At 38.4% G+C, this 27,027-nt stretch overlaps 1 protein-coding gene across 6 annotated transcripts in view; it reads right to left on the reverse strand.

Annotated features, from left to right (window-relative positions):
- map2k5 (mitogen-activated protein kinase kinase 5) overlaps nucleotides 1–3,784 on the reverse strand; it is a 57,708-nt gene extending 53,924 nt beyond the window's left edge. For all 6 annotated transcript variants that reach the window (XR_013654808.1, XR_013654809.1, XM_004066963.5 and 3 more), the window contains exons 1-3: nucleotides 3,342–3,784; nucleotides 3,078–3,126; nucleotides 2,230–2,297 (exon numbers count right to left, since the gene is read on the reverse strand). Coding sequence is in view for 4 of the 6 variants with exons in the window: in XM_004066963.5 (XP_004067011.1) it covers nucleotides 2,230–2,297; nucleotides 3,078–3,126; nucleotides 3,342–3,467 (243 nt within the window). In the remaining 2 variants the exon portion in view is untranslated. The remainder of the gene's footprint in view (nucleotides 1–2,229; nucleotides 2,298–3,077; nucleotides 3,127–3,341) is intronic.
- Between the last annotated feature and the right edge of the window lie 23,243 nt (nucleotides 3,785–27,027).

Consider the following 27,027-nt stretch of genomic DNA (forward strand, 5'->3'; position numbering starts at 1 on the left):
CTTAGCCATTTTCAAATTCTACAGAAACCGAGCCGACACAGATGAACACAATTGTTGTCCGAGTCCAGATGAGCTAAAATCACTTTTCCAAAGCAGAATTACAGCCTCAACTTCAGTTTTACAACAAACTGTCAGCATTAGGGCTGTAACGATACGCTAAAATCTCAATTTGGTTTGATTACGAATTCCACAGAGTTCGGTACGTTTCGGTTCAGTACTGTGTTTAACAAAACTGCCTGATATGACTTGCTATTTTATGAACTATTATTTTATTGTTATTTATTGTGTGTGTTTTGCTGCCCCACACCTGAGTTTCTCCCTTGAGGTATTAATAAAGTTTTTATCTATCTATCTATCTATCTATCTATCTATCTATCTATCTATCTATCTATCTATCTATCTATCTATCTATCTATCTATCTATCTATCTATCTATCTATCTATCCATCTCTTTTCTGTATTTTTTCAGTACACAAAAGGCAGAAAAAAATTACTTACAAAATGCATTTATTGGTTTCACATAACAATGAATAAAATTGAACTATGTAGATGATCTGCTCAATGATCAAATAAGAAAAACTATTAGCTGCCATGAACGAAAAACTTTGGATAGTTAACACTGGCCTGAAAAAAAACATTTTAACTTGCACATTTTTTTTTCTTGTAGACCCGGTTGTTACAGTCGGGTGATGCCGTTTTAAGTTCGTTAACAGATTAGATGTGTTACTGTGGCATACGCTATCTTTGTGTAACAATGTTGACACACAGCATTGGACTTATCCAATTGTCTCTTCCCTTCATGGATGCTGACAACAAAGCCAAAGTGTTCGCACACAGAAGAGCGTAAGGAGATGGGGGGGGGGGGGGGGGGGGGAGTCATCTCTAGCCTCACGTCTGCATTAGCCTTATGTTTACATGCTTACTGTCCGTCACCTAATTGCATCACGGAGGACACTCATGGCTAACATTACTTCCGCCCGACGACCTGGGGGTTAGCCCTGCCTATAGCCACTAAGACTCATGGGAAGTGTGAAATCTTGTGTGTTGAATTCTTCACCATCACTGAGAGAGCTATGAAGAGAAGTGAGGTTCATGTTGTGACGCTGTTCGTGTGTGTTCTTAATAAATGGATTTTAAACCCGGAAACGACAGTCAACGCAGCTAGTTAATCAGCAGCTTGGCTCTCGTTTCCCTGCTACGAGTGACAAAGCAGCTGGGACGTTACAATGCATATATAGGAAAAAAAAGAAAGAACGTACCGAAACCGTACAGAAGTGAACCGAACCAAAACTGCCGTACCGAAAAGGTTCGGTTGAACTCTGTGTATCGTTATACCCCTAGTCAGCATCTATAAATCATTTTTCCAAATTAGAATGAAGGCAATTAATTTTCATTGTAACCTTTCTGGATTTAAGAAACAAATACCAGATTTTAAAACTTAAAACAAAAAAGGGTTAAATAACATTAAAGGCATTTTCATCCTCAAAGACGACATTCAGGGCATGGATTTCAATGTCAATTAAACAACACAGTGCAGAACGCTGGAAAAGTATATTTTTCCTTCAAAAGTAAATGCGAGAGTGAGATGTGACCTACATGTGAAAGTCTTTTCCCTGACCTTCATTGATGTCAAACAAAGTCGAACTGCTTCAATGCTAAAGTTTTACTGTCTGGAACTCCTAAATTTAACGTAGTAATTGAGGCATGTGGAGTCTAGTTCTTGTGTTTTCTTGTAGTTTCTTTGACCTTGATATGAAGTTGCTGAGACATGTACTCCTGAAAAGACCATGTTGAATACTTTCGCTTTATAACATCCTTGCAAAGCAAAACAATGATCCTAAAATTATTTGGGAATGCCCTTGTGCCCCTGCCAACATGGAATGGAAGGTAATAGTGCTTCACCCCTCCTTCACATATCTCAATTCTTAAAAGGTAAGAAAAAGAAGAGCTTTTATGGGTCACTATACTTGCTGATGGCAAGTACGAAAATATTGAATTCAGGTACTTATCTGTCTCAAGTGGTGTAGAGTAGAAACAGCTTTCTGGCCCTTTATAATTTCCATAAAGGCTATATATTTTATAACGTCAAGATTTGTAAAACTCTTCAAATAAAAAAGAATTTCTTTGTCAAGTGTCTCTACTTACTTTATTATTCAAAAAGCAGATGTTCACCACACAACCTCTGAAAGTTGAATGCATAAAAACACAATAATAGAAAAAAGTACTTACGTATGACAACATGGCTTTGAGTTCTTCATCACTTCTGACCGTGATTCTGTCTCCCACCTCATCTTCATCTTAAAAATTAAATGAGAAAAGAAAAGAAGTATTACAAACAGTAAAGCAAATAACCCAAAGCTCAGGCAACCTTGTGAGATTCAATGAAGCCCATTTTTTCATCCTGTCAAAAATGGAAAAACTCCAAGCCAATAAAAATACATTTATTGTTTATATTTTTAAATATCAATAGCTATAAGAGATTTATCATCAATAACCTTGATCTTTAGACAAACCAAAATTTATTAGATGTCAACTAGATTAAGCTGGAAAAAAGAGATGCATCACTATGTATGCAATGATGAAATGCTGCAGCGCTCCTTCTTCTTATTCTATGCTGTTAAATAAGGACATTAACTTAAATTATAATACAGAAATCAAACAGGTGGTCTTTTTAAGTGAAAAGCTTGTAAATCAAGGTTACAAATACACACCATCAATAAACTTTTGTCAACCACATTATTAGGTTTTTTTTGCGTTACTATAAAAATGCTTTTTTAAGGTTCTTTTTCTGTCTCTGATTAAGTGAATCTGTTTTGTTATTCTAAGTAACTTCTGCTATCTGTTGTTCAGAACTCTTCTTAGAAATATCAGATATTTTGTTTCGCTAAGGCAATGTAATGTTTTAGTTCATGTTTAACATGGAAAAAATGAAATAAACAAACAATAACAAACAGATAATTTGTGTTGTGTAAATTGTTAAAAAAAACAAAACAAAAAAAAAAACAAGAATTAATGATGGGGGAGTCCCACAGAAACTGTTCTTGTTTCTGTACAGTAACTGAGGAAGAAGAACTTACATTCAAATGCCGTGACAGTAGCTTCTGGCATCACATCCCTGATTGCGACCTGAAGAGTTTGGTACCAAAATTACTTAATTTATCACAAACTCAAAAGCAAACATTGCAGCGGAAATACGTGAACACCTGGAGGGAGAATGACTTAGTTTTATAGACATAAAATATAATGTTCCTTCTTAAATAAGACATTTATGTCAAGACTAAAGAGATAGTTAACAAAACAACTATGATCTCTGATTGAATCTCTCCAGCTTTAAAACTCACCATCAAGTCATTGAAGTTCAGAAGAGATGCAGAGTCCACGGACGAGTCCATGTCTCCCAGCGGTGTTTTTATGCGGATTACTATAGCCTCGTTGTCCATTTCAAACATGCTATTTGAAATTAACATATATAAAGAGACGCAAGCCTCATAATACTGGGTTGACTCTCAAGGCTAAGCTAACTTCCTGTTGTGTTTTGCTAGCATGCTAATTAACTTTGGTGATACGATGACACGAAAACTTTTCCTTCTCAGCTGAGTCACTTCAAACTGAGATGTCACGCTATAACCACCCAAGCTGTTAACCGTAAAACCTGAATGTATTTCTGCGTACACTGTTATGATAAGTTTTACCCGCTGTAATTTATCAATGTTTAGCTGTGAAGCTAGCTCACAGGAAATTGCTGTCGCGGTGTTCACATATCAACATCCGCTTAGGGAATTTCAAAACAAAAGACATTTACTGTTTCTCGCTCATTTCAAAATATAAAAATGAAAACTGATTTGTTTTAATAAACACGGCATTTTCTGCAAACATAAATTTGTTTTATGTTGTTTTAAAAAATTAAGTCAAAGGTCTAAATTGATTTAAAAAGTGTGCATGCATATAAATAAAAACATGTGTTTTGTACTAAATGTCTTTGTTTAAAATAACAAGAACATCATTAACTTGTACAATTAGACTTTGGCCAAGTGTATTACTGTTGACAAATACTATTTTACTTGTTTGATCATTGACATTTCTCATTTCTGCTAAAGAAAAAAAAAAGGGGGGGGGGGGTTGTAATATTCGTCTATTGCAAAGTTTCATGTTAAAAAAACTTTACAAAGAACATTTCACAAAAGCAGCATTGGGAGACAGTTTTAGATATTCTCACAATAACTACTTCTGTGCTGAAATACATGTATTTCCACTCAATTTACCATCAGAAGGCATTGCTCTGTCCTGTACAAACTTATAATGTAAGATAATCTTTTATGTATACTGAATCCCACCTCACAGATACAGCTTTTTGTAAGAAAACAAATTCTTTTAGGTTAACATAAAGTATAGAAAAAAGTAAGATAGAGATTTTAAAAGGATTTCAAATGTTCAAGTGACACATGCTGTGTGCTTACAAATTGTTACCTTGGATTATGGATGTTTAATAGAGTTTCTACATTCTACTAGTGATTTTAACAGTCTAAGGTTTTTTGGTTTCCACAAATATGTTTTTATTTTAAAATGTAATATCTAGACAAATAATATCTCCTGCTAATATCAACAAATTTGACACCTGAGTGTGTTTGCGTAAACTATGTGTGATGATGCGATTCAATTGAATCGGTTAGTTCAAAAGGGGCCCAAGTCCAAGAAGTTTGTTTTTCCAGGAAATGATTTTAATTGTATAGTTTAAAGGGAGGCTACACCAAATGATTTAATACTTTACCCAGATTTAGCACCAGTTCATAGCTTATAAATGATATAATATGAAGCAACTCACTTTTATAATTTCAAAGGACTAGCAAACTAAAATCTCTGGACTTGGGCCCTTCTTGAATTAAACAGGGGCGCTGCCATATTGGATAACTAGTGCTGCCATCTATGGGATAAACCATAATGCATGCTAAATGTCAAGCATAGTCAATACATTACAACAGACTTGGGACTTTTTTGCACATAATCAGGTAGCTTATCCCTTGAAGACCATAGAACAAATAATATCTCTATTTTGAAACTTTTGAACTAAACGATTCAATTCTACTTTTCCACAATATGTATATCCATACAACTCAGAATGAAACAAAGGAAAACAATACAGTTAATGGAGGCAACGCTTATATTGCCAGTGTCAGTGGTCTTCAAAAGAAGCATTTAACCCCCCACCCCCACGTCCCCACCCTGACCTCAAGATGAACTCTTTGTATCTTAATCTCTTTTAAGGCGTCAGCTAAACATATTGTGTCGGGTTAACTCCAGCTGTCCCTGCAACTCTGTGTTAAACAAATAAATATTTACAGAGAACTTACATGTAGAGAGATACTTACATGTATATATATGTATATGTATATATATATATATATATATATATATATATATATATATATATATATATATATATATATATATATATATATATATATATATATATATATATATATATATATATATATATATATATATATATATATATATATATATATATGACTGATCACATCATTTACAGCTGCACCAATAGCTGGGCTGGGTTAAAGACCCATTGATTTTCATGTAATGCTGGAAATTATTACTTTTCCTAATTGTTACAGGAGTGTAAAGAGGAAACAAAACAGGGCTGCCGGGCGTTCTGATTGATGCCTCCGCCATACCTTCTATCAGATGAAAAGCACAGGATCTATACGGCACTTTGTCAAACATACTCTCCCAGGGCTTGACGTTAGGTCCTCCTGCTTTAGGGGCAAGCAGGATGAAGCCCAGTCAGCAATCCTCATTATCAGAAATCAAACTCCTGACTTAGCTGTGAGGAGAAAGTGGAAAAGGTAGGCCAGAATTCACTGTCTGGTAATTAAGAGCCATTTTATAAGGCCTCCTTTCTTTCTCCACACCTTTTTTTCTCGTTATTGACAAGCTGCTTAGCTCAAAGTGAGACCAGTTTGACTCTAAATATATGAGGCTCACTTATTTAACTTTCTCAGCAAAGACATAAAAGGGAGTAAACGAGGCAGAAATGATTCCTCACTTAAAGATTGCCATTTTTTACTCCATTATAATTTTGTTTGTGGCTGCTTGTTGTGTGTCGCTAATTCTCCTTCTCTTCTGATGATTATTATTTCATTAGTCCAAGTCAAATGTATTGGTTGGCTTGTTGTGTTTACTGATTAATGAGCCAAAGGCTATGTTGTCTTCTTTCACTGTAGGGCTGCTAAAGACGATCTTGAAATGCTGTTTGTCTGCTTGTAAAGGATTGATCAATCCCTTGGAATATTGATTCTTGCTTTGCAGCTTTCCGTCTATTATTCCCCTTAATAGCAAGAGTAATTATTCAAGCTCAAATGTGTGAGCGTGTACAGTTTGAAGACTTGTTTACCTTAATAAATCCTGTAATAGGTGGAAATATCAGAGGATCTGAAACTCCAGTTCAGTGAAAACCTGTCCCACCACCTGTCTGGGGCCACATGTCAACCCCTGTATTCAGATGCAAACCCTCCGGTTGAAATAGTGATATGTCTCATCAGCCTTGAGGCCCGAAGCTGGTTGTTTATCGGTGCTGCCAGAGTCTAGGATCAGATCGATACTATACCCCCTCACACGGGCTCCAAATAGAGGTCAGGACGTGTGGAGGGTTATGGCACTTCAGTGGATATGAATTGCCAGAGCCACCACTGTCATTTGTTACGTCTTCTTTTAAAGTTCATCTCAAAGTTGACCTGTGATAAAGCACGGGGAGTTTGGGAGTCACTCGCATAAGAGTTATGTGGAAATGTAGCAGCTCATGGACAAGCTGGTTGGAGACAAATGGATTGTGTGAGTAACTCTCAGGTCTCTGAGCAGCCTGCTTTTGCTATCGTTCCAAGTGTTTCAAATTCATCTCAGAGGTCCACTTTATAGCTGCGCATTGTTCCTAATAAAACAGAAATATTGCCTCCTTGCTGACCTGCTCATATGGGGCCACAGGAAAATTTATGGAGTGTGTCTCTTCCGTGGAAGCTGGTTTTTAACAAAGCCTCACATAAATAGTACAATATCAGATCATCCAGGCTCCGGTCAGATTGCACTCCTGAAGTGATTAAGTTAACTTTTGAAATGTTGGATGTAACCATTAGACCCATTGTTTAGATTCATCAACTATTACAAATAAATTTTTCCCATGAAAGCACAGCACTGGATAGTGTCCAGTCCAGTAGTCTGATCTTAAAATTATGATAAAAATGAGTTCACAGCTGATGGTTCTCCTGAATGCTGCTGCTGCTGCTCAGTTCTTGTAGGATGAAAACAAAACATTATATAACATTAATTACGTATTTCGTACTCCTGACTCTTCATTGTAATGCTTCAAATTTGTAGTTTTATTTTTGTAGAGACAGCATACAGTATCTCTCCAGTTTGTTGTTTCTCTTACACAGAAAATGTGTTGTCATTGCCTTTCTCCAAGTTCGAAATCTGTTTTTTTTTTCAAGCTCTTCCAGGCAAAAGAGCCCTTGAGAGGACAGCTCTGTGGTTGGTCTTTTTTTGTGATTAAATGAAATTCCATCTCCACCAGAAATGCTCCTAGGTGATGCACAGTGATTCATCTTTGCGTAACTGTCTGCATGTAACCAGAGGATAAACCTTTCACGGTTAGTTTCCCCCATTTTCTCCTTTCTGATCTGTTTTTAGATAATATTTTAGCCCCAACTCCGTGTAATGTTTTGACTTATGTGAATAAAAAAAAGCCGTTCATCACAATGTTTTGCCACCTCTAAAAGTGGATTTTGAGAAACTCAAGGAAATTTTAGTAAATTCTGGAAGGATTGATTGTGGAAGTGAAATGTTTTGTACTGTTTGTGTGTTTTCTTTTCTTTTTTTTAAATTATTACTATTACTGATAATACTTATGAGGATTGTCAGTTATAATCTGACTTTTTTATTTAACCCTTGTGCTATCCTAGGCACTTTACCATTGGAAGTTGGGTCATCTAGACCCACTAGACAGTGCTCTGAACCTTTTTTCTTGAATGATTTGTGATCTTCACTGGTGTCCATGGATTACATGAAATCTTTCCACCTTTATCCACCTTTGTCATGGTAGGAATAACACGTCAATGTAAGGATGGGGTCATCTAAGATAGCACAAGGTTTTAAAAAAAAACATTTTTTTAATAAAGTATTTAAGAAAAAATTCCAACAGCAAGAGAACAGCAGCTCTCTGTACGCACACCTGCACATGTGCAGCACTGCATTGAAGACATGTAAGCTCTTTTCAGCCACACGTGGCTCAGGAACAGAGTGTGAGGTAGCCTGTTTGTCACCTAAAATATTCATCAAACAGATCAACGGAAAGTCTGGGTGTTCTCTTCCAGCAGCCTCGACTCAATTATTTATGGGGGGTGGTTACAGTTTTTGTTTTTGTGTTTCGGTCAGTCTTAAGGAAAACGCAGAAACTGTGAAGGTGAAAATTTTACATGTCTTTTGGTCACATTTCTTTGATTTTTAAAAAAATCAAACTGTACACTTTCCTTGAGCTGAAATGGGATAAAAGAACATTTGTGATCCAAAAGAAAGTAATAAAATGATTGACAGCATAAAATGTTCAGACAAAATATTCTTGTAAAAGGCACAAATGAAAATTATTTCCAGTTGTAAGCAGGCCAGTGTCACTTAAGTGTGCTTAGTCTTTAATTTAGGATGCAGAGCATACCTGATACTGAGGTGAGTCAGCGGAAAGCTGTGCTGGTCCGTCCTAACAGACTGCTCAAAGGACCACTTACGTTTTTACCTGTAGCTTACATAGGTACATAGATGAGTAGAAGAACATCGTTTGAAGTGACTCCAGAAGTGGATTTCTGTGAATACATTCTTAATAATAAAGAAATCAAAGTTAAAATTTAATAGAAACACTTTTTTAATTTGGTAATTTGGTTTTTCTGCTCTGCCTTGGAGTCTTTTGGACCACATTTATACCTACCTTAATAGAACTATAGCATTTTTTTTAAATTACTAGGCTGATGTGTCCATAAAGTGTACACAATATTCCTGCATTAAACCAAGTGAAAATAAATGTAAAAAATTTAGAGCTTTCTGAATCAATTCTGATTGGTAAAACAGTGCAAAAGCATTTCCATGATACAAGTCATGATTACTTAATTAATTGAGAGCTTTTTCTTTAAAAAAAAAAATGCTGTTATATTACATTCACTTTGACAAAAATGATGAAATGTGCAATCTGTTGTTTGCATAAGAGATCACACTTGTTAAGAAACTTTCATTTTAAATGTTAGGTGAATTTCCTGTAACACACGATGAATTTGAATAGGTTGATCATTATCTACAGCAAATCCAAAAGTACTCTAAAATGCGCGCTTTATACTCTACATGAACATTTCTGCAGTGTACAAAATTGGATGTGCTGGCCAGTGAATAAGTTTGGGTATTTCATTATATGCTTAATTGAGGATTTCAATATATTTAATCTCTTAATATAAAAAAACAGAGTTTTTGAGACCATCAAGGCTGCATAAAACATTTGCTCCCCTCAAGGAAAAACTTGAGTGTTTGTCAGCCACAGCTGTAGCTGTGATTGTTGGGTTGAAAGTGTGTGTGTGTGTGTGTTTGTGTGTGCGTTTGTGCATGCAAGTGTCCCCACTGTCTCATTGTGAGCCATAACAATGCCCTGGAAACACAACCTCTAGGGGTCTTACCTGGATGTGGCGGCCCCCCACTTTTTCATTAAAAATCCCCATCCAGCAGCTGAGGCTCCGTTACACCACAATGTGACAGAACCATACAAGGGCAAACATATGCGACCCGCACCCAACCTTCAATGATGCCCCAATAGATAGATCTTTTGCTTCTGTCTATTTTACAACAAGTTTGAATGCAAATTAATGCGGAGCGTTTCAAAAGATAGTGTGCAGGGCATTGTAGTTGGCCTTGGTGAGCTGTTTTCACAAGATCACTTGTTTAAGTATGAAAATCACTTCTTTTTTTTCTACAAGACTGCCAAAGGGTTTTGTATTGGGGCTGATAATTGTTTAAATCAAATTTTTATTTATGTCTCCTTTTGGTAAAATTTGTCTTACTTAAATGTGCTCACTCTATTGTTTACTTGTCAGGCTTTTTTCCTTTGGCAGAAACGCCTTCATAATCCTTTTTTTTTTTGGTCTGCAAAAGCAGAAATATTGAGGTGAGGTTACTGAAGTGTCCAACCCGCTCTGCTGAGATTTGAGAGCAAAGCGGCAATGTAATTACAGGTCACAAGTTGGGCACCTTTGAGCAGAGCTTGTCAAACGCTCTGACATGCACACATAGACACACATACATCATGATATTTCCATCAGACTGACGTATAATTACAAGGTCCCCTCCTCCTGAAAGCCACTTTGGAAACCTGTGACACTTTTTTGGCAAAGAAATGTTTAATCGTAACTCATCAGTGCTTGGGTCTTTAAAGTCACACTTTGATCATCTTTTAATTTATTTTAGAAGCATTCCCAGAGGTTTTTTTAATTATAATTATGGATCTTTTTATCTACAAGCGGATGCATCAGAATGGAGCAGAGCAGGGAGCTTGTCACTTGCCGTTGTAGGTTCAATGTCACAGCTACCAGCTTTTTCCAACAGTGTTTTTTTCATCTGCTACTGATTCACAACAATAAGAAGAAGGAGATACTCAGAAATGCATTTTTGAGCAAATTTTCTTTACATCATGAGTAAAATGCCACAAGAACATGTCAAAACCCCTATTTTCATTGGAGTGGGACTTAAAGTTGGTCCACAAAATTATATAATCCAGTGGTCAAAGAAAGAATGACGACAGATTGTCTGCTTGAGGTTACATATTCATAGAAACCTTTAAATTTGCACATGGCAGAAACATTCTCCACATTGCACCCAAAAACTCTCCCTATATGCTGTTTGCATTTCACCTACACATCTTTTCTGTCGTGTAACTGATCCAAAAGGTTTCTGAGCCGCACCCACCCTCAGCCTGGTCATTTGTTATCACTTGCTGGCTTGCACTGTGCAATTGGCCCGGACTTCTGAAGGGTGAAAGGTTAAGCTTTTAAAAGGGAATTACTTCATTGACACAATAAGAGATGACATTTTATTTGACATCTTACCACCGCTTTGCTCCCCTCCCACACCCAGACCTATGCTGCATCCTAACTGCTCCCCAGGGTGCATCTGTGTGAGGATAAGGGTCTCCGTGAAGAGTGCATCCTTGGTCTTTTTTATGTGTTCACACGACTAGTTTTCTGATTCCCAGTGTCCAATCTGGGTTTTAGTGGACATTACAGTTCAGAGGTGGATGCTGTAAAGGTGTTTTACTGACATGAAACAAAACGTGTACAATTATTTTGACCAGTACTTTTAAGATTTGCAGTGAGTGTTTGCAGAGTATTTATTATTGCACTCCTTTCATCTGGACTGAGAACCAGCCGTCTGCAGTAAGTAGTCATGATTCCAGCAGAGATTGTGTGTCTGTTTCAGTTTTTGTGTGACAGTGAGTGAGTGACTGACAGCAGACACGCGTGTCAAACCCATGGGAGATGCGTCCAGGCCCTGCAGCCAGCCTGGCAGGTCATTATCAGTGTGTCACCAAGTTGCATGACGGCTTCTTCCTTTGAGACAAAACCCAAAACAACTCTTTCCCTGAGTCAAGGAGGAATGCCTATCCAAGCCGATCAATTAGGCAATCAATCGGGGACCAACTGGCAATCCCCGACAATCAATGCAGCCCTTGTTGTATGGCTCCAGAAATGGCACAATGGCTGTGGCACTTAATGAAGTTGTTAATTGCTGTGTTAAGCTTTCTCAGGTGCCCTCCCCAGACGGTAATTGAGAGTGGCTTGACAATTCAGCTATCGGCAGCACTTTGTTAAATTTAATCACAAATCCAAGTAATGGCACAGGCTGTAATGTGAGAAGCCAAACAGTAGCAATGGTGTCAGTTTTTATTGAAGAGAGGCAGCATGTCCTGTAGCAGTTTGACTTCTTAAAAAATAAAAGAAGACGAAATGCGATGGGTGGAAGGAATATTTTAGTTGTTTGAGCTTTGTTCTCAATTGATCATTTTAGCTACAATAGGAGGGTTTGTGCATTGTAGACTGTTCTCTTATTTGTTACTATTTTAATCTGTGGTTAAGTCTGTTTTACTCAAAACAATTATTAAAAACAATACAACATTATTTTATGACAAAAACAATTTATGGTGCAATCAAAAGCACAATTACAGACAAAAAAAAGGTAAACAATGAGAGATCGTGAGAAATCGCTCTGAAGAAACTTTTCTAAAAAAGCAAACACAGTGTTCAAGTGTAGCTTTTCAAGGCTGTTTTTTTATATTCAAACCAACCACAAACAAATAGTTTCAACCACTTTTGTTCTTTTATGTCAAATCTGTATCTTTCAGTCTGATATTCTGACAGCATTGGGAATTCAAAAATTCTTAAATTCCCTCTCCGATCCTTTGTTTACACTTTCTCCCACTATCTTACAGCCCCCTACAACCCCAGTCTTAAATTAGCAGGGGAAACAAAATGAGCTGGAGCTATCTAGCTGTGCAATTTTAGCTAGACACCAGGTCAGGCGAGGAAAACAGAGACATACACGGATCTAGTCGTCTATAAGTGGATGCATCAGAATGGAGCAGAGCAGGGAGCTTGTGGCCTGCCAATTGTAGCACCTACGTCAATGCTACAATCTTTTTCCAACTGCATTCTTGTGTCTGCCCCTGATTTACAAAAACCTGAATAAAGAAATATTCAGAAATCCTGTGTTAAAAATTTTATTTCTTTTTGAAATGCCACAAGAACCTGTTAAAAACACCAAAAAAACCACCAACAACTTTATTGGAGTGGGTCTTTCATCCTTCAGTAGTCACTTTTTCTCCATAATGGGACCTCGCAGTCACTTCCCACAATGCACAGGTGGCCGCCTGCACTGAAGGATGCCACAATTCAGCTTGTGACTGGATCACGCTTCAGTTTAGAGAAAGATTGGGGCTGAATTGCACTGAAGTGTAATAATACTATTCTCTATGAGGTGTTGTTAACCTTCTGTACTATGTAATCTTTTACACACAATTTTACTTCAATTTGTTCTGAATCAGGATCAAATGGAAAAGTGCAGTTTAAAAAAGACTGTTTTGTGTTTGAAAATGCGATGAATGGGGCGTGAGCTCCCTGCTCCGCTCCATTCCACTTTTAGACGACCAGATTCATGTAAATCATAATTAAAAGACGACAGGGACCGCTTTAAAAAACATTAAAAGATGTTCTCTTAGATCTCGCTCAAGACTAGGTCTTTAGTGATGCTTGTAGGTCTCTAGCGAGATGATTTACTGATTGTTAAGATGTCTTTGACTCTCCCAATGAACTTAAGAGGGTTCAAATAGCTGACCATGCAGAGTTTAAAAATAAGTAAAAATAGAAAGAAATTGACAAAAACATTTCATTTATTTTTTTTTCTGAGATTTGCTCACGTACTGAGCTGCCTTTTGGTTTAAATAACTTGTAAAGACAATAAAGTAGTCATAAAGCCTGTCTATACATGTCCTTATAATCAATTGTGAAGACTGTGACAAACGTAACCTCCTTTCTACAGATGTCTCATCTTGCAGTGACCCTTTACAAAAAAAAACCATGAGTTTAAGTTGTAAAAAGAATCAGAGAAAAAGTGACATGACACCCTTCAACACTCCTGGGTTTGGGGGAAGTGGGGACAATAGCTCCCCGGGCTGAGGTTACAAAGAGTATAGCACCACGGTGGTAGCACTTTTTTCATGAAGTTCTCATCTCCTGTCTCAGTATAATCTGCCTTTTGTGGCCTAATTCTCTCCCTGTTCGGCACTCAAATAGATTTCAGATGATGTAGGGAGTTCTGTTTTAAGGAATAGCTCCACACAGCAGGCTTCAGCACTCTTATCGTGCCATGCTGTGAAATTAAAAAAAAAAAGTATGGGGCAGGAGCCAAAAGCGTATCAAATCATCATGAACAAATGGGACCCTTTCCCAGGCTCCGAGTGAAAACATTTCCACGGCTTTCGGAGAGAGCTGAGAGTGCTGTGCCGCTCTTCAGAGATTTGGTAAGAAGCGCTGGGGTGTAGTGGAGCAGGAAACGTTGAGCTAGCAGCAAGACAATGAAAAACAACCACTTCTGCTCTAGGCTCTGTGAACAGGCTTGCCATTGATTAAAACAGCAAGGTGTGCAATAAAGCGCAAGGCAAAGTGTTGCCTTCCATATGGACCCTCAAACCCTCGGGCTCTGGCCACCAATTGAGCCTTTCTGTCCGCTGCTGTTCCCCCTTTTCCTCTCTTGCCTCCCTTTTTCTCACCCATGGTCCCCAGATGGTATAAAAGCGATTTTTCCAGCCCTCCGTCTCCATGCGCTGCCCACACTGTGCTACCACAAAAGGCCCTGGCCGCGATTCAGACATTTACTTCAGTAATTAACAGCACCCACACCACAACAATTACGACACTGCAGCTCTCTGGATGCAGTCTTGATGCTCACATGCAGCGTTGACCGAGGCTCAGTGTGAGCTTGAAGAAGGAGGGGAAATAAAATTAGACTAGTATTAACAAAGAGAGAGGGGGGGACAACATGCTGGCTCTACAGCAATGATTTCCTCATAATTAGATGAGACAAAGCTCTCTGCCTATCTAGTGGCAAACACTGTAATTAGTGCCATGACAGAAAATCAAAGGCTACTTTGTAAGCAGCAGGAAAAATTAACATTTTAGGCCCCGAAGCTGTACGTCCTGATTAGAAACATATTAAATCAATGCGTTGCTAACTGCTGGACGTAAATACATCCCCTACTGAAGGAGGCCATAATTGCGAGAGCAAAAAAAAAAAAAAAGTGGGTTTCAGTATCACAAAGCTGTGGCATTTATCGTAACAGCGGCATTATGTGGGAAATGTGCACTCATTTTGTTATTTGATGATGCACTTAAAGCGGGGGCTCCATTTCCAACGTGCTCCTGAAGTGAAGATCAGAGTGTGTTTTACACAGCAATCTCATGACAAATAGACTTAAAATGGTGAGCTTTTCATCTAGGCAGATGCCACAATTTGTGTGAATTGTGCTCCACATATGTGGGAGGGAGGTTCTGTATGTGTTTTCTTTTTTTTTTTTCATTTTGCGTTTTAGTTTTTTTTTTTTTATTTCCAGATGAAAAATTAAACCATAACTGTAATTTAACCTATAAACAAGTCCTTGATGTTTTTTCATGAACCACCAGTCAACTAGTGAAATCAAAGCTGTAAAAGCTGTAAAAATAGGAAAGTAGCACTAATCTTAAGAAGAAAATCACTACAAAGTAGTCGAATGATCTGTCCATGCAGCAAGTCATTTTGACTCAACAGGAAATTCTGGAAAAATATATCAAAATCTGGAAACAAGGAGTTTCACATAAACATTCTAAAAGGGAAAAAAAGCTAACTGTTAGATAGAATTACTTCAAACTGAATCTTATATAGTGCCATAAATATATATAGCTGCAAATATTTTTTAGTTTTCATGAACCAATTTGTTGTTTATTTTGATTACGAAGAAAAAAAACTAAAATAATAAGTGGAAGTGACTCATTCAAGAACAAAATATGAACAAAATGAGAATATGATTTTGAGTTGGCCCATTTTAACAGATCCTCCTAAAGCTAGAGAATAAAACTAGAATTTTTTCTTAGAATATACATTTCAATTTTTCTTTTCAAAATAATGGCAATGAAAGCCAGTCTAATTTGTCAATATTTATTATACTTTAAGATAACATCCTTAAAATTAACCAAAAATGACAATACAATTGGAGATTTTGTATCGTAAAGAGTATGGAGTAAGGAGCAAAAGCATTTTGACACAAAGAATTCTCGATTGAGATTATTTACAGCAAAGCTCGGAAAGGTGCAAAGATAAATTAAACCAACTGAAAACCTGGTAAAATATGTTGAAGGTCTAAAATCAAGGTCAACAGTTTGCAGTGTAGTACATGTTAAAGTTGTTTATTTGAACGGAAAACTAGTAACAGGTTTCCTAATATCCAATTGACCTTAATACATAGAAAAATAAATCTGTCTCAGTGACCTGACCCAGCAGAAATCTCATTTCCAAATATTCCCTGATAATGTTTCATAATTATAAAATAATTTGTCCAAAAGGATAGAAAAGAGTGTGGAAAAAAAAACATTGATCAGGATTTTGGCATTAAACCCACACAACCAATTTAAATATTGTATTTTTATCCACTATTAGTCAAAATTATTGGAAGTTAGAAAAGTAATTTTCGTGTTTAATAAGCCACACGTGGCTTATTAATTGTGAGAATTGGTAATGAAACATCCTTTGAACCTTTTTTTTTACCCATTTTAAATTGATCAAGGTCATCTGGAAGCTGGTCTTCTACCAGCAATCAGTTTAGGAGTGTGGGTAACCCTGGACCTCACAGACTAACAACCGCTCCCTCCACACACCAAACCCACAACAAAGAGAGTACACAAACACCTCGAGGCCACAGTTTGCCTCATTTTGGAAACCATCAGTAAATATTTTTTAACTGCCAGGAGAGTGTGAGCTTAGTGTTAATCACAAAGTCAGAAGATCTTTCCACTTCATAATTTTCTGAGTGTAATTTCCTGGCCTGCAGGTTGGACACATGACGTGCTGAACTCCTCATGGGCTGTGACCCACCTACCTTCAGCTCCTGTTAAAACTGATAAAAGCTGCTGTTGGGACAGCAAGCTGATCCCCGCCATCCTTAACATGCCCGCCATTGGTTCCCTGGGAATGCAACTAATTACTGCACATCTGTATTTATTTGATCCGGGTGGAATTCTCCCGTCTGTCACTGATGCATGGCTATGCCAGCTTTGACTAACAGTGATTTATCTAAGTGACACTTCTGGTGCAGATTCACATCAAAGTGGGGCCAAAATCAATAAGGGAAACGTTGGAATGACAGGGAGGAGGATGTCTTTTTTTCCCCTCAGCAAAACTGTCCTCAAGCATAAATAAAGCACAGGAGTACAGGTTTGCTAAATCAGGAACGGCAGAAATAAGACATACACTGTTTGATCATGCTCGCTTAAAGAAACGCGTCCACTGCCACAACACAGGATGGAAACTTCAGCTCAACACCTCAGTGGAAGATCTCATAGAGAGCATGCCATCTTCATGCAAGAGAAGCTTCTAGTGACCTCTGCTGGTTGTTAGTGGAACTGCTTATGTCTTCACCTGGTGTGGACTGATCTTTTTAGGATCTTTTTTTTAATTTTAGTTTTTAACAAGGACATGCAGCTTTAGAGTCTATATTGTTATGTTTCCCTGCTGCGGACAAATTACTATGACGCTATCCCTATGCCTCTAAACCGAGAAGAAAATATTTAAATTTAAATTAGAAACTTGCAAAAATGCCAATTGTTTGATCACTTCAGTTAGCTTCACTTTACACGAAAGATGCAGAATAAACGTGAAAATGAATAACTGTTCAGGATTTTAAAGTGAAGTTTATTAATTAGATTCAATATGACTGAGACGCTTCAGGAACATCATGATTATTAGCACCTAAACCTGAAATGGACTGAATGGAATGGATATAGGTGTTGCAAAATATTCCAACATGATTTACTGCCTTTGAATCCAAAAGTCAAAAAAAAAATGTTAAAATCTAAAGGTTGGCTAAATCTGAAAGTTGGCTGCTTCCACCATAACACCTAAAATGGATTTAAAACAAACATACATCACAGTCTTGAGTATTTAAAAACACAATTCTAAAAAAAACTCTTTTGACTTCTTAATTGTTTTGGTTTGCACAGTATTTCTTGTGCTGTGTTGCCTTAAGTGCAGATCAAGTCTCCCATCTGTTTGTAATTACATTTAAATAACTTCAGTCATTTTGACTCTTCATGTTGATGGTGTTTTGTGTCAAAACTGTTGCAGAAATGGAGTCAACTTCTAATCTTTGCTGTAAATCCAATGAATTGAGCTTCAAAACAAAGATTGGGAAGTATAGAAAAGCTGTTTTACCAAATCACAACCTCTACAGCCAATTCTCTGTTCCCTTTATTATAATATCGTGGAGCGGGGAGCTTTCTTATAGCTCAATTGATGCTTTTAAATCTCCAAATTCCACAATTAAATGACCTCTGACACAAGAAAATTTAAATTCCTGTCATCAAGCCTGATCATGTCATGTCTCCCTGTGGTGTCCACAAAATTGGATAAGCATGCTGCATAGCAGGCTACTTCAATAAAAAGAGCCAAGAAACGTCACAATACTGCCTTACTGCGTCTCTATGTTAGCTAATCGACATTATGAACCCTGGGGCCATGGTGAAAGCTAATGATGGGAGGATGATGGCAACACAGCGTTGCAGTGGAAGCCAATTTCCAGTGGCTTGCCAGATGTTAGACATCTAAAAGTGCATTGATCAATGACAGGATGGTCCATGGAGGCTTCTTCGTTTGCCTGAAAGGCCTGTCTGCAGCCAGTTCAGCACGAACTGAGTGAAGCATAAATGATATGATCCTAATTAATTACACATGTTAAAACCTATAGTCCCAATTAATTCAGCAGGGCTATAACATGATTCCATGGTGAAGGGGTAGATAAGAGGATGTAATTAACAGAAATGTGGACACACGGTGAGTTGACAGGAAAGTTTTTTTGTTTTTTTTTGGTGTTTCAGTGAACTAGAGTGATCTGTTTTAGATACCCAATCAACTTATAAAGTATTTGAATAATGAGGTTTTTTTTTTAAAGTAAAATGAGACAAATTTTTGTGCATAAATGCCTCTGAACAGATTCAAAATTGTTATCACCTCGGCTCCAACTTTTAGAAACAACTTGAAAACTTGCTGCATTGGAATGGACTGTGAATGACACTGAAAGCTCCTATGAGGGGCACAAAAAACAGTGGGCTGAATTTTATGTAACTGCAATGTGAATGGATTTGCTATTCATTCTTGTTTACTTGTTTGTTAGTTTGCATATTTAATTTACACTTGATTATCTTGCAAAAAAAAAAACAAGGAATCTGGAAAACTTGAAGCTGCACTGTTCAGTATCTCTGAGTCACCCTGGTTAAAGTTTTGGCTAAAGATCTTAAACCAGCATTTGCTGTGAAGCTTAGCTGTCATTTAGCAGGACAGGACAGTGTTCAGGACTGTTGAATAAGGTTGTTTAACCGCCTGAAGTCAGAGCTAAGTCACTCATTTGTCTCTAGATTTAACATCAAGCCTTTTATTACCTCTCGACAAATATTTCAGTGACAGTCGTCTATATTTTTGAAAATAAACAAATAACATCAATTCATCAAGTCTAAATTGATTGTTGAGCAGCAAAACAGATCACAACTCTCAAGCTGATTCCGAGTTTTGCTAAAGATGACAATAAGTGACAAGGCGTCACCCAGCTAACACGAAACACACTATCAACCCAGCTATGATCACGCATCCTCCTCAGAGTTTGCTGGTTCTCGCATTGCTTGCTATTGTCCCGGTTTTGGAGAGAACACATGGAACATCTGGTGCCAGCAGACAGGGGCTGGCACTGCATGATGGGAGAACAAGTGCCTGAAAGCTTCATTATTTCCCAGCTGTTGGGCTTTCTGTTGCTCTCAGCAAAACGGCTCCGACAGGCGGATGTTACTGGCAAGCAGGCTGCCGATGATTGGGAGCAAAACTGTTTTATTGCCGTATTTTACAGAGATAAAGAGAGATAAAAGAGAGCAAGTGCCCCTGGAGCTCTTTAGTGACCTTCAGGGAAGAAAATGTTCATTTAAGGCTTATATGAAGGTTTTAGGAGCACTCGAGTCCCACTGAGAAGACTAGAACTTTCCTAATGGTCAAGCTGTCTAGCACTCAGTTGAGTCAACCAAAAGAATGTCATTTTCCCTTTTTTGGCCACAAGAGGGCTGGTTCTTCAATACGTTGGATCATTCAGGGTAGGAATACAAATGCTGTCATTTCTTTCTTCCAAAATTTGCCAGAAAAAGTGGTTCATTTGTATGTGCTTATGTAGAATTTAGCTGTAGACATGAAAGGTTGATCAGTCCACACCTACTACAGACAATAATAATGATGATGGCCTTCTCTTGAATAGCTTTCATGTGTTCTGAGGGATTTTGTGTTACTAGTTTGGCAAAAATAAATAAATAAAAAGTCGGAAGCTGCATACTTTTCTTGTTTCTCATGTTTTAAACTTTTCTGCTTTCCCTGTTTTCCAGGTCCAGCTTCACAAACTCTCTCAGGTTGCACAGCTTGTTCAAGTCAAATGCTATTAGTTCTGGGTCAGCACATGGGCTTTCTCTACACCCTAACAACACCTTTTTCACCAGGAAGAGATTCCTGCCGCCATTAATCAGACCGCTGACAGCCCATGGATGTCAGTAAATATGTTTCCCTCTTTCCCACTTTCATGATTGCTCCTTTTTCTTTTAGTTCTCTCGGGTTTACCGCTGACCTGCTCCATCTTCACTATTATTGGCAAACATGCAACATGATAGGCAGGTAAACAAATATATTTATGGCTGCAGCTTTTGGAAGCATGCTGTCGGGAAGCTGGTCAAAATTAAACACTCCATCACAGCCAGCTGATCATTTCAATGCTTGTTTTTCTGACTGAAGACGAGCGTTGGCCAGGGGACAGCTCCTCTCCTGCACGGATGATTCAGCTGACGGTCAGATGAGTGCTGGCCTGCACCGATGAAACTTCACGTGAGAAGGTAACGTGAAGGCAGAGAGCCAACAGCAGCCAGCAGAATAAAGCGGCTGCCCAACTTGGTTGGCGTGCACGTCAACCCAGCTGTGACACAATCAGGCGGGTTGCTCGCTACTGAATGCTAATAGTGGTGGAAAATAAACCCACGAGGGCTGTTTTTGGGAAGCTCAGTAGGGCCAAAGCCGCATAAGTAAAAGTGATGGAGGCGGGGGTGAAGGATGGGTAGGTAAAGGGAGGATGAAGAGCAACACGGTGAAAGAGGATCGATGACCTTTTGCAAAGATAGGTTTGTGAACCCGCACATCTTCCACCCTCACCATTTTCCCCGGACAGACCTTCACCACTCTCTGTCAGTCGGTCAGGCAACAAGGATGATACATTTCTCACAGCAGTTCATGTGAAAGTGCTGGTGAGATTCAAAAAGATACATTCACTTCTACACACGCATCCCAAAAAAGGCATTTTTTGTAGTACTTCAGAGTAATGGGTTAACCGAATGCAACTTAATTATAAGCCCCTGATGTCAGCATGTCTTTGTAATCATTATTTTAATTAAAACTTGGTCATCTCAAGTTAAGTTTTTAATTACTCTCTTATTTCATTGATGTCAAGTTAATGGATTTGTTTTGGGGTAATTTAACTGAGCTTTATACTACATCTTTTTTAGTTTTTTAAGTGTAGATTTAGGAGATTTGGATTTGAAAATGGTTCATGTCAAGCAATCAAAGCAAAAATAAAACTAAAGAAGACAACAAACAGAAATATTATCTACTACTACATACAGAGGTAAATCAAACTTAAGACAATTAGTCAAGAATTGATTCATACATATGCATACATTCACATAAAATGAGGAGATAAATACAAGGGATTTCTGAAAAAACTATTGGTCCAAACCTGTTTGTTTTCCAAAACAGGAAAACATGCTAAACGTTCAAAATCTGCTCATGTTGTATTCCTGTAAGTATGAGTAATGTTTTTTTTTTTGTTTGTTTTCTTTTTGAGTTGTCACAGTGGAGTCACATGGCATTATCTCTTTTTTATTGCTTATCTCCTATCAGGTCATGGGAGGAAAAGTCTGAGCAGAAATCCCCAGATGTCTCATGCCAAATCCACCTTCTGGAGCTCTGAGGAGGCCTTTCCGGACCAGCTGAGAGATAAAATCTCTCCGGTTAGTGTCCGCCTCAAGGCCTCTTCCCAGTGGGACGAGTACAGCTAGAAGGCACCGCATAGGAATGATAACCAGCAACACAACAAACAATACAATAAAAAAGATTTTGATTTATTTTGTACACTTTTTGTCCCCATACTAATTAAATAATGTCAGTCTTTTTGGATGTTGGATGACTGTTGTGCATCACTGTGCAGCTTTTAATAGCATGAAGTCATTTAGGAAAAGAAGGAACTTTAAAACACTTTGAAACAAAGAAAAGAGGCATGAACATGGACAACATTCTCAGACAAATGATCAACATTTATTGTTAATTCAGGACAGAAGAAGAAAAAAACAAACTTTTAATGGAAAATGTATAAAAGAGGATTGCTACAAGAGTTAAAAAGATTCAAAATATATTATGATCATTATCTTTTGAATGGGGAAGTTATTACACTCTGAAGGTGTTTTATAAAACTCTCTGTTCCGCATGAAATGTTTGCATATTTCTTTTAGAGTGGTAGTCAAAACAGGCATTCTTTATGCATCACTTCATTTTAGGCAAAACTTTATAGATGCAATCAAGGTGCCAGTCCAGACAGTTAAAAATGCTGTGCAGATCTATTGACTCTTCTTTTTCTATTGTTGTTTAAGTATATATACATTTAGCTTCACCTGAATAGGTGTCTGAATAGACAAGAAAAGAAATTGCATACTGATTACCGTAACTCAGCATTAAAGCATTTAGGGTTTCACTGCTGAGTTAATCAGCATTGAAAGTAATCCAAACGTTTTGATGAATTTACTCTTCTGTTAGTTTTTACCCTTAAAACATCAAATGCATTAACTGACTTATAAATAAAGCACCATAAATTGTTTAGAGACAGGAACTTTTTGGTGTAAATCTATCAAAAATCTGCAAAACTGAGCAAAAACAACTGAAAAGTCACACTGGGTTTGTGCAGTCGATTCCCTTGTTGTCCAACAGGTGGAGGTGTTGAGCTCAAAACAAGTCACTACAAGTTGACTCGGGTCAAGAGCACAGAACACTGAAAGAACATGCAATACTGCATCTGCAATGAATCAAAGCTGAATTATACATGTAGGAAAGGTAAAGCATTGCAAAATTAAAGAAGTGGAAAAAATATTGTTGTTAAAACAGTTACATTTACTACATAAAAATTAAACACTGTTAATAAAATACAGATCAATGCTTCATGGACATACTGTCTGGAAAAAATGCTACTGTAATATTAATATAAACAGATGCTGTTGACCATAAATATCATCTTCTTGCAGGAGTTTTTGCTCTTGCGGAGGCTTATCTGGTATCCACGCTTTGTAGCCTCAGTAAATGATTCATATTTGGCCAGTATTTGACTTTCATGCAGACCAGAGTTAATTATTGAAAGCTTGTCTGGGGGTGAAACTCAGGCAGAAATCATCCAGGAGTCTGCGGCACGAAGAAGGGTTCATGGTACGATAAGAGTCGATCCCTGAGACATCAAAAAAGATGCGTTGACGAAGTCATGGTTACATTGTACAGGTTTGTAAGAACTGCAGGATTACTAGCTCTGCACGGTTTGAACCCATAAGAACCCAGGCCCATTTTTCCTGAAAAATTAAACAATGTAGAAAACAGCACAAACCAAGTGGACCATTAAACACATATCTGATATTATTCTGTTACACTGATGCCCCCATGGGTTCTTATGGCTTGATTTAATTTAATCAATAATTTTAGCGATTGTTTTCCTGTTGTCAGACTCGTTATTCCAAATTTTGTAGCTTTGAAAGAAGGAAAGAGTGATGCATCAAACCCGTGTAACATTAAGGGTTACCACAGAAGCAAACATTACTATTTGATATAAATGTGTGGAGCATTCATTCATTATTTACCTGTCCTTTACCATCTGGTTTCATTTCAACGTGTGGTCTTTGTGAAGCCTAAACTCTCTCAGCAGATTCTATCACACTGCAAAAACAGACACTTAGAAATTAGTCAAAAACTCTTATCTTAATGGCAGATTTTCTTACAATAAATCCGCCATTGGGATAAAAAAAAATGGCTTACAGACGATTTATTTAAAAAGATTTATAGACACTAGACATATTTTCTCAAACTAGAATCTTACAATTAAAAACTTTCTTGATGAGATTATTTTTCTTGCAAGACAGAAAATAAGCTATTCTTTCTTGAAACATGTTTTTTTTTACTTTCTAAGGATTCCATTTTTGCAGTGCATATTAAATGAAGCTGCTTTTATTTAGTTGGATAGGCTCCTGCACCAGTGTGCCAAATGTTCACTACAGAAACTCTAACTTCTACCAAGTATTTGTGTAGTTTCAAGTTTTTATTTGGTATAAACTTAATTTAACACAAAACTACCTCATTAGTTACTTTTCATTAAGATGTAAACATTTGTTTGCAAGGTAATACATTTGTAATATTTTGTGGAATTATTTGACATTTTATTTTGAATAAAATTTCTACTTGGCTTATTTGGGAAACTGCAAAGTTTCCTAAACTCATTTAAGGCCATTTATCTTAAAATGGATGATTATAGTATTTCACAATTATGGCCTAGAAATAAGGATTTGGACACTTGTAGCTCTTTAAATGGGACATATTTGGGAGAAAGGTGAATAAATGTACACGCTTTAAAAAACTAGTTTTTTTGAGCAATAAACGTTAATTTTAGGACATCTTCTTTCTCTTTCGGCTTTTCCCATCAGGGGTCGCCACAGCGAATCATCCTTTTCCACCTCACTCTATCATGAACATCTTCTACCCTAACATTAGCCAACTTCATGTCCTCTGTTAAGACATCCATGTATCTCCTCTTTGGCCGTCCTCTTGCCCTCCTGCCAGGCAGCTCCATCTCCAACATCCTTCTACCAATATATCCACTATCCCTCCTCTGAACATGTCCAAACCATCTCAGTCTGGCTTCTCTGACTTTGTCCCTAACACAGGCAACATGAGCCGTCCCTCTGATGTACTCGTTCCTTATCCTGTCTACCCTAACCTGGTCACTCCTAAGGAGAACCTCAACATCTTCATCTCCGCTACCTCCATCTCAGCCTCTTGTCTCTGTCTCACTGCTACCGTCTCTAACCCATAGAGCAGAGCTGGTCTCACCACTGTCTTGTACACCTTTCCTTTGAGTCTTGCTGGCACTCTTCTGTCACACAACACTCCTGACACTTTCCTCCAACCGCTCCAACCTGCCTGCACTCGCCTCTTCACCTCTTTTCCACACTCCCCATCACACTGAACTGTTGACCCCAAGTACTTAAACTCCTGCACCTTCTTCACCTCAGCCCCCTGTAACCTAACGCTTCTACCTTGATCCCTCTCGTTCAGACACATGTATTCTGTCTTACTACGACTGACCTTCATGCCTCTTCTTTCCAGAGCAAACCTCCACCTCTCTAGCTGTTCCTCCACCTGCTCTCTACTCTCACTGCAAATTACAATGTCATCCGCAAACATCATTGTCCAGGGAGATTCCTGTCTTACCTCGTCTGTCAGCCTGTCCATCAACATAGCAAACAAAAAAGGACTCAAAGCTGATCCTTGGTGTAGTCCCACCTCCACCTTGAACTCCTCTGTCTGACCTACAGCACATCTCACCACCGTCATACTTCTCTCATACATGTCCTGAACTACTCTGACATACTTCTCTGCCACTCCAGACGACCTCATACAGTACCACAGCTCCTCCCTCGGCACCCTGTCATACGCCTTCTCTAAATCTACGAACACACAATGCAGCTCCTTCTGACCTTCTCTGTACTTTTCCATCAACATTCTCAAAGCAAAAATGGCATCAGTGGTGCTCTTACGGGGCATGAAACCATACTGTTGCTCACAGATCTCCACCTTCTTCCTAAGCCTGGCTTCCACTACTCTTTCCCACAGCTTCATTGTGTGGCTCATCAACTTTATTCCTCTATAGTTGCTGCAGTTCTGCGTGTCACCCTTGTTCTTAAAGATCGGGACCAGAACGCTTCTCCTCCATTCCTCAGGCATCTTCTCACTCTCTAAAATCCTATTGAACAACCTTGTTAGAAATTCCACTGCTGTCTCTCCTAGGCACTTCCATACCTCCACAGGTACGTCATCAGGACCAACGGCCTTTCCGCTCTTCATCCTTTTCAGAGCCTTCCTAACCTCATCCTTTCCAATCTCTGCTACTTCCTGCTCCACAACAACCACATCTTCCTCCCTTCTTTCCCTGTCATTTTCCTCGTTCATCAGCTCCTCAAAATACTCCTTCCATCTTTTCTGTACACTCTCTTGGGTTGTTAGCACCTTTCCATCTCTGTCCTTAATCACCCTTATCTGTTGCACGTCCTTCCCATCTCTGTCTCTCTGTCTGGCTAGCCTGTACAAGTCCTTTTCTCCTTCCTTTGTGTCTAACCTGTCATATAGCTCATCATAAGCTTTCTGTTTGGCCTTTGCCACCTCTCTCTTCACTCTACGCTGCGCTTCCTTGTACTCCTGTCTACCTTCCTCAGTCCTTTCTACATCCCACTTCCTTTTAGCCAACCTCTTCCTCTGGACGCATTCCTGTACTTCCTCATTCCACCACCAAGTCTCTTTACCGTCTTTCCTCTTTCCAGATGACACACCTAGCACCTTCCTACCTGTTTCCCTGATAATTTCTGCTGTAGTTTCCCAGTCATCTGGAAGCTCATCCTGACCACCCAGGACCTGTCTCAACTTCTGCCTAAATTCCTCACAAGTTTCTTCATTCTGCAGCTTCCACCACTTGGTCTTCTTTTCTGTTTTCCCTCTCTTCTTCTTCCTGACCTCCAGAGTCATTTTACACACCACCATGCGGTGCTGTTTGGCTACACTCTCTCCTACCACCACTTTGCAGTCATTAACCTCTCTCAAATGACCTCGTCTACATAGGATGTAGTCCACCTGAGTACTCCTACCTCCACTTCTGTATGTCACTCTATGTTCCTCTCTCTTCTGGAAGTAAGTGTTGACTACAGCCATTTCCATCCTCTTCGCAAAGTCCACCACCATCTGTCCCTCCAGATTCCTTTCCTTCACACCAAACCTGCCCATCACCTCCTCATCACCTCTGTTGCCCTCACCAACATGCCCATTAAAGTCTGC

This window comes from Oryzias latipes, chromosome 3 (assembly GCF_053564925.1).
Source record: "Oryzias latipes strain Hd-rR chromosome 3, Olatipes_Hd-rR_3.1".
NCBI lineage: Eukaryota > Metazoa > Chordata > Actinopteri > Beloniformes > Adrianichthyidae > Oryzias > Oryzias latipes.